General features: G+C 37.2%; 1 protein-coding gene across 2 annotated transcripts in view; it reads right to left on the reverse strand.

Moving 5' to 3' along the window:
• LOC129791107 (E3 ubiquitin-protein ligase HECW2) overlaps positions 1-12,194 on the reverse strand; it is a 29,131-nt gene that overhangs the window by 15,823 nt on the left and 1,114 nt on the right. The window contains exons 2-5 of one of the 2 annotated variants that reach the window (XM_055829051.1): positions 10,281-10,966; positions 8,456-8,861; positions 7,531-8,393; positions 5,238-5,599 (exon numbers count right to left, since the gene is read on the reverse strand). In XM_055829051.1, coding sequence (XP_055685026.1) covers positions 5,238-5,599; positions 7,531-8,393; positions 8,456-8,861; positions 10,281-10,966 — 2,317 coding nt within the window. The remainder of the gene's footprint in view (positions 1-5,237; positions 5,600-7,530; positions 8,394-8,455; positions 8,862-10,280; positions 10,967-12,194) is intronic. The other variant, XM_055829052.1, reaches the window with a different exon arrangement.

A 12,194-nucleotide genomic window follows, 5' to 3' on the forward strand; every position in this document is an offset into this window, starting at 1 on the left:
AAGAAGTGAGAAATTCCCAGAGTGATGGCTTATCGCATTAGAATGCGATCGATATCTTCTTCTCAATGAAAACCAACCGTAGATAGATACTTTTCCCCGCCACGCGCGTATTTTTCTTAATTACGCGCCAAAGACACATCGGATTTGAGATTCAATCAAAACAGATTTATGAAGAAAGAATATAAGCATAAAATCCGAATTAGCTGCGGAATCGCAAGGTCAGGCTCAGGTGCAGTGACCACAGCATGGATTTAATTAACAATAGCTACTTTAAACTCCATGCAATTGCTGGTAAAATATTATAACATTATAAAAATCTATATTTCTACATAATTCACCCGTTAATAGTTGCTTAAAATGTTCTCGTTGAAAATGAAATTTATAAAATTGTAAAAAAAAATTTTTAGTTTTGTTTTTTAAAAGATATTAGGGTCCCTTCTTAGTGGGAAAAAGTTTTACGTTTATTCTCTACGTTACAACATGATGTAAAGGAGAATCTTGTTGTGGACTAAAATAATAAAAAGAACACTATTGGATTTGATTATTTCTTCGAAGGAAATTGTATAAAAACAGAAGTAGGTAATTGATTAAAAAGTAAATCAGTAAAATGCAGTAGAATACAATATGTGAGGTTATGTTCTTTACGCTGTCGTAAAAATTATTCTACGGCATTATCGCGATAAAAAAGAAAAATATGCCTGATTATGTTTTTACATAAAATGTTTTTAGATCCATTCAGAGAATTTAAGTGGAAAATATGTAGGGGAGACCGGGGTAAAAAAAGTCAATTTGCATAATTCCTTATCTGCAGGATTCCCCAAGGACAAGAAAATTTCCTCGATAGGTCATTCTTATAGGAAATTTCCTGGCCTACAACTTTGTCTCAGACCATTTTTCTCTATCTCCACGGGAAATATGAGTTTTTGAGCTTTTCCTAAACCCTTCCGCTTCTGACTTTTTTTAGACGCGGTGGGTAAATATAGTCACCAGTTGGCTAAATAAAGTCGGTCGAATTTTCCGACATTTCCAAAGATTTTCCACCTGAGAGATTGATAGTAGTTGATAGCTAACCTTCTCACCTTTTGATCCGCGACAAGGAATTTCACTTTTATACGCACTAAAACAGAGAATTTTGCAATTTTCTCAAACACGCCATTTTGCAACAAATGAATAGAAAATATGTCGAAAATTTCGAACTCCCATATGATTTACATGGGTTGACCCTATCTACCCCAAGGGGTATGTTTTGATTCAAATAATTGTACAGAAAAATCATTAAAAGTTAATGAAAAATACACCTTGGCAACGTTTTCTGCACTAATCCAGCTAGTGAGAAAAATTATCAGATTGGAAAATTGCTGAAGGAAAACTTCGGAAAACGCGTTTTTCTCAATACGCAAAAGTTTGGGAAATGGGCCAAAAATCTATTTTCATTTTTAACTCCTAAAGTACTGATCGGATAACCTCCAAATTACTGTCAAAAATTGTAGGTGTATAGGGCTTTCCACCCTAATTTTTTCCGATTTTTCCGATTTATAACTTCGGAGAAATTGGCATTTGAAAATGACTTATTTTACCCCGGTCTCCCCTATAATCAATAAATTATAGGAAAGAAGGAAAATAAAAATTGTGAGGTTATGTATTTATAAATAGAGTACTAAAAAGCTTAATTTTACTACTAATGATCTTTTCTTTTTTATTTAAAATCCTGTTACTTGTGTGTTTTATTTTTTTACGATGTCATGTCAAACTCATTGCAAGTTTGTCGTCAAATAGAAAACTTAACCTCACTTTATGTTTCTTTTAGACATATAAGATTCTTTTTCGTAAACTCTCATTAGAGGAATCAATCAAGACATGCATAATTTTGCCGAGAATCAAAAAAAGAAAAAGAAATCGATATTTTACATTCTTCATTGTGAATAATTAGAAAAAGCCGATAAAGACTTGCCCAAAAATCTAAAGAATGACGTCACTATTGTATTTTTTTGTTTATGTGACCCTTTCACTTTTTTTGGGTCATACGTAAACTTAAACGTGAAACATTTAATTTTCCTAAGTCTTTATTTTAATTATTTTTCCTAGTTAGAAATAACTGGAAATTCAATGTAAAAGAAGTCGAAGAAGACGTTTTTCATAAAAAATGTCCTCTGAGAGCATTTTTAGAATAAATATCTTGATAAAAGAGCGCATATGTTTTAATGTTTTTTATATTTCACGCTGGACGCGAAAAGGTTAAAAAGGGTTAAGATTTTTTTAAGACTTTCCATTTTTTATGAGTTCTCTTCTTCATACTTTTTTTTACATCATTTACGCAAACATTTTTACTTTACAATTGTTAGTGAATTTCCAAACTGTTGAATATAAAAATAAAATTTTTTATTTCGATTTTCTTCAGAAAATTTCCCAAAGACGAAATAAAAGAAAATGTAAAAAGAAATAAGTTTAGCAAGAATTTCTCAATCAACCCATTTCCAAAATGAATTTTTAATTCACATTTCGCATTAACGTAAAAAGTGAATTTTGTATGTAGAATTAATCTGACCCTCCTCTTCTTTTTTTTTCTTCTCACAACATGCAATTCTCAATAGATTAGAGGCTGAGTGAGATTATTGGAAAAATAAACATACAAAAAAAAATAAACACTTCCAAGATTGAAACCGAAAGTGAAGTGGTTCACTTTTGATTCGTTACGCGGCAGAGCGTGAAAATTCAATTGAAAATAACTTTTAGCATGAAGAAAAAAATAGATCACGTTGATTTTTGATCTATTTACATTAATATAACATAAGAATTTTGTATTAAAATTCACAAAAGAGAACCATCGAAAATTGCCAACAAGGTTAATGCCAAGATCTTTCTGCTCAAGTTTAAATTTATATCCATCGAAAAAGTGATTTAATTTGAAGCAGAGTGGTGTCAATAAATTGGCTCCAAGTGAACGCGCACACATCATACAATTGTGCGCATACTCACCCCACTTTGCGTAATATATTTTTTTTATTTTTGTTATTTTCCTCCATCTGTTTACTTTTTCAAACAGAGAGCGAACACAATTTGTGATCCCATCGTCTCCCCCTTTTTGCTGTGATTCTCCATTCATCACCATCGCGAGGCTCAAAAACATCGACCAATCAAGTCAATCGTATCTCATCAATGAACGAAAATTCATGAATGAATTTCTTCGTCGAGTCTCCCTCCCTCATGAATAATTAATGGAGACATTTTTATCGCTAATAAATCACTAAATAGCACTCATAATAGCCAACTAATTTGTGAACAGACTGATACACTAAATTCCACTCTCACTCTTTCAGCGCTTTGAATTTTATGTATTTAAAGCAAACATTAAACGAAAATGGACCTCTTTTGCGCTTCATTCATCAAAACTGAAGAAACTCACATCATAACAGATTTTAAAAGAGTCCTGCGCTAGAAAAGTTTTCTTATTTTTTGGAGAAAATTTTGAGAAATAATATTTTATAGAGATTTTCCGTTTGAATTTAATTAGAAAGCTCCCCAATATTTGTTTTTTTATCCCAGTTTTGCATTCACTAAAGAATTTGTATTTTTTTAAAATTATTGACTAGAATAGAATCACAAGAATCACGAAACATTTTTTGAATCATTTTCATCGTTTCGTGATTCGTGAATCTTTTCTTTATAGATTCTAAAACATTTCATTAAATTATTGATTAGAATCACAAAAATCATGAAACATTTCTTTCGTTTCGTGAATCATTTTTAAATTTTATAACAATTTTACAAAATTCGCGTGAATCGAATTTTATGTTTCGGCTGAAATAAATAGAATCACAAGAACCACGAAACACTTTTAGAATCACTTTCATCGTTTGGCGAAACTTGTTTGTAGATTCTAAAAAATTTTATTACGACTTTCTAAAATAAATAGAATCAAAAGAATCACGAAGCAGCTTTGAATCATTTTCATCGTTTTGTGAATCTTTTCTTTGTAAATTATAAAACATTTTATTATACTTTTAAAAATGAATAGAATTTGCAGTACCCCACGAAACAATTTTTGAATCATTTGGATCGTTTTTCGAATCATTTTTTAAATCTTAATACATTTTATAGCATTCAAGATTCGCATGAAACCAATTTAGGGTTTCGTTTCAAATTCAGAGTCTCAAAAATTACGAAACATTTTTAGAATCACCTTCATCGTTTTGTGAATCTTTTCTTGGAATTTTTAAATAAACTATATGTAACTGTTAAATTTTCAGAATCATTTTATCGATTCGCAAAAATCTTTTAAGATTTCAGAAGAATTTATATAACATGCAAGATTCGCGTGAAACGAGTTTCAGTATCTGTGTGAAATTAATAAAATCACAGGAATCATGAAACAGTTTTAGAATCATTTTCTTCGTTTCGTGAATCCCAATTAGATTCTTAGTCATTTTATAGAGCTTGTAAGATTTGTTTTAAATATATGTACTTGATATTTTTTTTATTCAAAGAATCTCAAAAATCACCGAAACATTTTTAGAATCATTTTCATCTTTTACGAATCTTTTTCTAGATTCTAAAAGAAAGGTTAGAAGAGTAACATAAAACGAGTTTCAGTATCTGTGCGAAATCAGGAATCAAGAAACGGTTTTAGAATCACTGTCTTCAGTTCATGAATCCCAATTAATCATTTTATAGAAATTGTAAGATTTAAAATTAAACAAACTTAATATTTTTATGAAAGGAATCACAAGAATCACCGAAACATCTTTAGAATCATTTTCATTGTTTCATGAACAAAATTCTCAAAACACCAATTTGAGATTCTATTTACAATTAAATAGAATCCCTAAAGAATCACGAAACATTTTTTGAATCACATTTCTCGTTTCTTAAACCTTTTTAGGGATTCTGAATCAATTTCTAGATCTTCTTTTTAGACAAATCTAATTGTTTAAGATTTAACAAAAGAATCACAACGATTTGGTTGTGTTCTAGAAATCCATTTGTTCATCCAAATATCTGCAGCGCTGTACTCAAATAATTAGGCCCCTTCTAAATCAAATGCAATTATTGCAACAATTTCCGCGGTATTTTGGCATGAATGATCCTCGATATGTGAGAATATGTTGGCCATACTGACGATGAGAACAAGACGATCTTTGTTTTTGCTAATGCCAACCCGATATGGTAAAATATCGTCTTAGGAATTTCATGACAAAATTCCACGACAGTGTTCAAAACAAATTTAAAAAAATTCTTACCTGAGCAGAATTGTCAGTTGGAGATCATGTCCGAAGCGCTCAAGTGCCGATGCCCCTTCCACGCGTACCGCATTGATCTTCTCCCGCAGCGATCGGGAGCACCCACTTGAGCCCTGTCGCTCACGGAGGATCTCCAGGATGTTGGGCTGCCGCAGGAAGGCCACTACTTTGTCGTTGTATGCCACGGGGATGTCCGGAGAGCCGATAGGGGGTCGCGGGAGGGTTAGTGGACGTGGTGGGGGCACCGGAGCGATGTCATTTAGCACCTCGGATGCTGCTCGATGTCGCACCCGTGGACATTCGGTCGGTACACGTGGATCCATAAAGGATGTCTTGCGGTTTGTGTGATCGATGAAAAATTGCTGAAAATAGTGAAGAAAAGTCAATCATAACGCGTCCAGTTATAAGATGTGGTGTCCCACAACGTGTAGAAGTTTTATTATGCGTTGTAATTCGATTTGTGAGCAGTATTAGTAGGCATAGTTGATGAAATTCAGTAATTTGATGCATAAAAATGGTCATATCTCTGGTTCTATAAGACCTACAGAAATTTCTTGACTAGTTTTGGAAAAGTCTTGAAACAAGCTGTAATTTGATATATATCTCAATGATTTTCAAGGTCACCTCTAGAACACAAAATGGCGGATTTTTGTTTCACCAAAACAGTTTTTCGCATTTTTTATCTTGAAGGAATAGTTCTAGAGGTTTCTGATGTTTTAGAAAGTTGTAGAGTTTTGCAAAACCTTTAATTTGATACCAAGTTGGGCAAAATCGGACAGACCGTTTAACCTGCTGGCCGCCAAGACCTTGGAGCTTCCTTAGAGCGCCAAGGTGGGGTCGTTGAACGACCCCAAGAAGGAAGTCGATTTTCTCATAAACTATAAAACCGGGAACTGTCGGGTCACTACCTTTAGACTCCTTATATAGTCCTCTTGCCCCTTGTATCACAAATTCGCCACCCGGAAACACGCAGAAGAAGATATTAGGGAAAAACATTTTTCACTCATTTTTCACACTTTCTTCGTGAGAAATTCGCCACGAAGTTGACCGCAACTGCTATTTTTTTTCACTACTTCCCCACATTCCCCTCACTTCCCGCACCGTGATAAATGGCAATATTTCTCGAATATTCTTTATTGTTTTGCACATTTATATGCTTCTAATTATGTTTTATGTTGTTTATGTTACTTATTCGCGATAATTCTGACACTGAGATGGTAAAGTGAGAAAGTAAACACAACCCTTCAACCCCCTTCAACCATATGATTTATGATGTGACTAACTTCATTCTAAGAAATTTTCCGCAGCATGGCCGTTACACCAATTTTTGAATTCCCTTCTTCTACAATTTCCTTAATAACTTTTCTTGTGGTGGACGGATTGAGCTGAAATTTTTACACAACCTCCTCAGATAACCAAAGAACTTATTTCCAAAAGATGGGAATGGTATCTTTTATATTTATTAAGTTATAGCACGAAATATAGGGCTGGGGTCGTTCAACGACCCCGCTTGGCGGCCTAGAGGTTAAGAGATATGGCTCTTATAACTTTTCAAATTCAAGAATTTTTCAAATGGCCATATCTTCTAAACGGCGACATAGAATTTCTTCATTTTCGGACTGGTAAAAGATATTGAGTCAGACTACAACATATCAAAATTTAAAGGAAATCGATAATGGGGATTCGGAGATATTGCCCCTTAAAGTTAGGCAATTTTTGTTTTTGATTTTAGCGCCTCTTGCGGTCATTTTTGGAACTTGGAATGTTCAAGATAGTTGTAGGGCTTCTTGAAACCTTTCATTTGAACCTAAGTTGGTCAAAATCGGTCAAGTCGTTCTCAAGTTATATCAAAAAAACACTTTTTGCTTTAGGCCGCTATATTTGCTAAACCGCTTGACCGATTTTCAAGTATGAATTGTTGATGAAAACGTCTCACTGAGTTCTACAACATACTAAAATTTCAGACCTCTAGCTATAAGGGTAGTGGTTGACGGTAGTTCAAAATGGCGGACGGCGGCCATCTTGGATTTTGAAAATGCGAAAAAATGAAATTTTACACCCACATTCCTATAGAAAACTTCAAACCGGAAGTTTTTATCTGTTACTGTTCTCAAGTTATAAGGTAATGTTTGGACCATCATCGGCAGGCCGGCCGGATCAAAAATTTTCCACCACCATTTTCGTAATGTGGGATGTCTAAAACGTGCTCATACCAAGTTTGAGCCCGATCTGAAGGGGAACACCAACTAATTGAATTTATTTGTCTTTAAGATTCCTCACAAATCATCCTTACCTTTCCAGAGGAATCCAACTTCGTCTCCCACCCGGACGGTAGTTCTCGATCACCAACAGCGAAGCAATTAACGAGTGCCACGAGATCCTTATTGTATTGATACCTAGCAAAGCAGTTGGCATCCCTCCTAATGCGCAGCACCATGTGCTTGAGAGCGGCATTGCGATTGTAGATCCCGAGAGCTTCGGGATTTGTGTGGAGCATTGAGTAGAAGTCAGGACGAGAGAGCAATAAGAGAGCTGGATGAGATTCTTGAATTGCCGGCGAGGAGGGAGCTCGCGATTGGGTGCCATCTGTGGATTCACCTTCACTGCTGCTGGCATTGGACCCCCTGTGGACCAGGGATGCCGGAGGAGGGCGCGAATCGTTGGTAATTGTGCGTCTAATGGACTGATAGCGTCTATCTAGTTGCTGCCGATGCTGCTCCCGGCCACCCATTGAGGCCAAATTGTACGACGCCCCCGGACGCTGCCAACTCGTTGTCCGGGTCGTGTGATCAATGTAGAAAATCCTCCCATGACTATCCATACGTGCCTCCCAGGCGGGCGGGAGAGGTTCCTCCGACTCTGCCACTGCCCCGCGTGCCCTTTCCGGAATTGAGGGCAATCGTGTGGGGGTCAGATGTCGCATTGGAAGCTCTCCATCGCCCCCACTTGCCCCAGCATCAGCCATACGCCCGAAATCCGTTCTCTTACTCAACAAAACCACCTCAGCGTGACGAATTTCGGGCGATGGGATACTCTCGGGGGAGAAAACATCACGCGAATGGAGTTCCGGTGGCCCCATACTATCTGCCAAGGATCTCAGCCTTCGTGCATGATGCGTAGGCGTTGGGGGACAAATGAGATTCCCTCCGCTGGATCCTACAACAACAAATTTTAATTACAAACCGCCAACAAAATATCAATTTATGAGGTGCCTTTACCTGATCCACCAACTCGCGTGAGAAGACGCGGTTGTGGCCGGAAGGGCTTCTGGTGAACAATGGGCGAAGCAGCTCCTTCCGGGGATGACATAACATTGTCCAGTGGTGAAGCAGATCGCGTTGAGGACCCCGACGGTGGACTCCGTGGTCGATGAGGAGACAATTTCCGGCACAGCATGTAATGCTGATTTTCCTCATCAAATGACAGCTCCTGCTCCGTGGCAGAAATGAAGCCATTGGGATGGAATTTACTTTTCCCGTTGGAAAGTTGCCGAGTTAGTGGTTTGTGCGGTTTGATTGTAACAAACTCCTCTGTGGTGGTCTCTCCCATCGCCATGGGGAGACCATTAGCGTCTGCCACATTGGAATTTTCACCATCCTCGGGGCTTTCACTCTGTTCAATCACCTTCAGTGGCACAGATTTGAAAGGAAAAATGCGAAAAAATTAAATCAAATTCTTTTCTTTTTATTTATTTTCGTGAAGAGAATTACAGAAATTTTCATAGATGATTCATAAAATATTTTTTTAAACGAATTAACAAATTGAAAATGAATAAAAAAAATAAAAAAAGTTTGTGGCAAAAAAAAATTTACCGGGATTCGAACCTAAGGATTGTGGGACAATAATCAACTGCTCTGTCAGTTGAGCCATAAATTAAGCACAAAACACAAACAAGTTTATCGAGTTGTGTTACCTCAATAAGGATTAAATTATAGTTTTTCATACCAAAAAAAGGCACAAATTAAATTTTTATTAGATTAAGAAGTTTTCTGATCAAAATTAATCTTAAATCGATTTTCGTTTATCTAATTTTCTTCAGAAAATTAGCTGTGTTTCTTTCACACACAGCTTTTGTGTACCTAGCAAAATCTAAAGTCGTCAGATCGCGCTCAAACTTGGGATGAGCACGAATTAGGGTCCCCACATTCCAAAAAACGTATGCGCCAAAAATTTTTTTTTCCGGCCGTCCGTCTGGCCGTAGTACAAACCTAAATTGCAAGAGAACGGTAATAGATAGAGACTTGCGGTAAACGGCAAAGTTTAAATATCGACCTGAAGAAATCCGATTATATCCGGAATAACCCCAAAATTTTGTTTTCGCCATATCTTAGCCCCTGTAATAGCTAAAAATCTGAAATTTTTATGTTATAGGGGCCATCAAGACCTTTCCAACGATACCTCATTTCCGAAAATCGGTAAAGCCGTTTAGTCAATATGGCCGCCAAAATTTTTCATCGAAAATCGACCATAACTCGAAAACAGCTTGACCGATTTTGATTAACTCGGGCTCAAATGAAAGCTCTCAACAAACCCTACAACTCTAGAACATCTGAAGTTTCAAAAGTGACCGCTAGGGGGCCAAAAATCTAAAACAAAATTTTCGATTTAGTTTTCGATGAATATCTCGAAAACGTCCTTATCGATTTGCTTCAAATTTTGATATATTACAGCCTACTATAACATCCTTTTATAAAAAGATTTTAAAAAAAATTATGTCGGCATTTTGAAAATATTGAGTTCTAACTTTTACATGTCATATCTCGGGTTCTACAAGTCTGATTTCGATCAACTCAAGCGCAAATGAAAGGTTTCGTGAAACCCAACAAATGTCTAGAACATTGCAACTTAGAAAAATGACCGCCAGAGGCACTAAAATCAAAAACAAAATTTTCGAAAATTTCGAACCCGAATATTTCGAAAATGCCATTATCGATTTTAGGACCTTTGCAATGATAGCTCAAAATCGAAAATCAGCTTACCAGTACATTAAATTTTAATAACAGACTCTCTGGCAAATTAATCATAAATTAATTGATAAATTACCTTTTTGGCCAGGATGGTGCTGATGTAGTTATCTGGGCCGATTTTCTTCTTCATCAGCGGTTTAAGTTTGGGCGTTGGATTCCCACTGCCACCACTATTCTCCGCCATTCTATCCGAGAGGCTCCCGTCTGTCTCGGGTGTGGCCAATGGCGCGAAATCACAGTCAATGGACTTGCCCGGCTTGAGTGTGGCCGTCTGACGGTGCTCTGTGAAGAATTCTCCGGGCACAAAGGTAACCTGGTCCGCCATATTCACATCCGTGGGCAGACTCAGCACCGCCTCGTCCGTGTCGATGATGTCGAAGCTGAATTCGCACGAAGGCTTCGTCAGCCGGGAAACTCTCGGTGGCCAGGAGCGCTCTAGTGGACGATGCAGAGAATTCCCACTGAGGCTATTCTTGGGTGGAAGTGGTGGAGCATCGAAGGGAACTTCATCACTGCCACCACCTTCGCTGGCGTGCCAAATGTGGTAGTATTCGTTGTCTGGCGGAACCTGCTGTGGCACCTTCTCACGCACTTTGCGCTTTGTCCCATTCTGTGTCAGGATCTGCTTTCGACGGACTCCTGACATTGTCACAGCCACGGGCGTTGCCTCAGCCGGAGATTCATTTGTGGGGCTCTCAGTGCTGGCAATGGGTTTCTCCGCTGCCTCTTCGGGTTGTGCTGCAGTAGCCCCAGCGGTACTACCTGTGTGGCGACAAAAAGGGCCGGCACATTAAAATTCCAACATTCCCACGGAGAAATCGATTTTCAAACACGCCCAGCGCCCTAAACATTTCTGCGGGGATTTTTTTCCAGCAACACGCAAAGCAAAAAACTTTTTTTTGTGCCATTAAAATCATTTCCGGATAAAAGAGGATTAATGTTATTTTTTTTAAAGTTAATTTTACGTTTTTTTAATCACATTTTTGGGAAGGAGAATTAAATGTACTGGTAAGCTGACCAAGCTTACGAGAGCTGTGTTTCTTTCAGTGAACCAATTTTGTGAGAGCAAACTAGAACGCAAATTCATTTAAATACGCGCAAAGTCCGAAAAAGTTGAAAAGTCATCCCCCAAGAAATCTTTAAAACGTCATATCTCGGGAACGGCTCCATAGATTTTCGAGTTTGAGCTATCGTTGGAAAGGTCTTAACCTCAACTATAATATATTATAATATGAAGTAAATCGATAATGGCATTATCGAAATATTCGAGTTCGTAATTTTCGAAAATTTTGATTTTGACTTTAGCGTCTCTCGCGGTCATTTCTCGAAGTTGCAATGTTCTAGACATTTGTAGGGTTTCACGAAACCTTTCATTTGCGGTTGAGTTGATCAAAATCGGACTTGTAGAACCCGAGATATGACATGTCAAAGTTGGAGCTCAATATTTTCAAAATGGCGACAAAAAATTTTTTAATTTTTTTTTTATAAATAGATGTTATAGTAGGCTATAATATATCAAAATATGAAGCAAATCGATAATGGCGTTTTCGAGATATTCATCGAAAACTCATCGAAAATTTTGTTTTTGATTTTTGGCCCCCTAGCGGTCACTTTTGAAACTTCGCATGTTCTAGAGAGTTGTAGGGTTTGTTGAGAGCTTTCATTTGAGCCCGGGTTGATCAAAATCGGTCACGCCGTTTTCGAGTTATGGTCGATTTTCGATGAAAAATTGTGGCGGCCATATTGACTAAACGGCTTGACCGATTTTCGAAAATGAGATATTGTTGGAAAGGTCTTGATGGCCCCTACAACATATAAAAATTTCAGATTTTTAGCTATTACAGGGACTGAGATATAGCGAAAACAAAATTTTGAGGTTATTCAAAATGGCGGACGGAGGGGTGGGGGGTAAAATTTGACATCATAATCGGATGTCTTCCAGTCGATATTTAAACTTTGCCGTTTACCGCAAGTCTCTATCTATTACCGT

The sequence above is a fragment of the Lutzomyia longipalpis genome, chromosome 2 (genome assembly GCF_024334085.1).
Source record: "Lutzomyia longipalpis isolate SR_M1_2022 chromosome 2, ASM2433408v1".
NCBI lineage: Eukaryota > Metazoa > Arthropoda > Insecta > Diptera > Psychodidae > Lutzomyia > Lutzomyia longipalpis.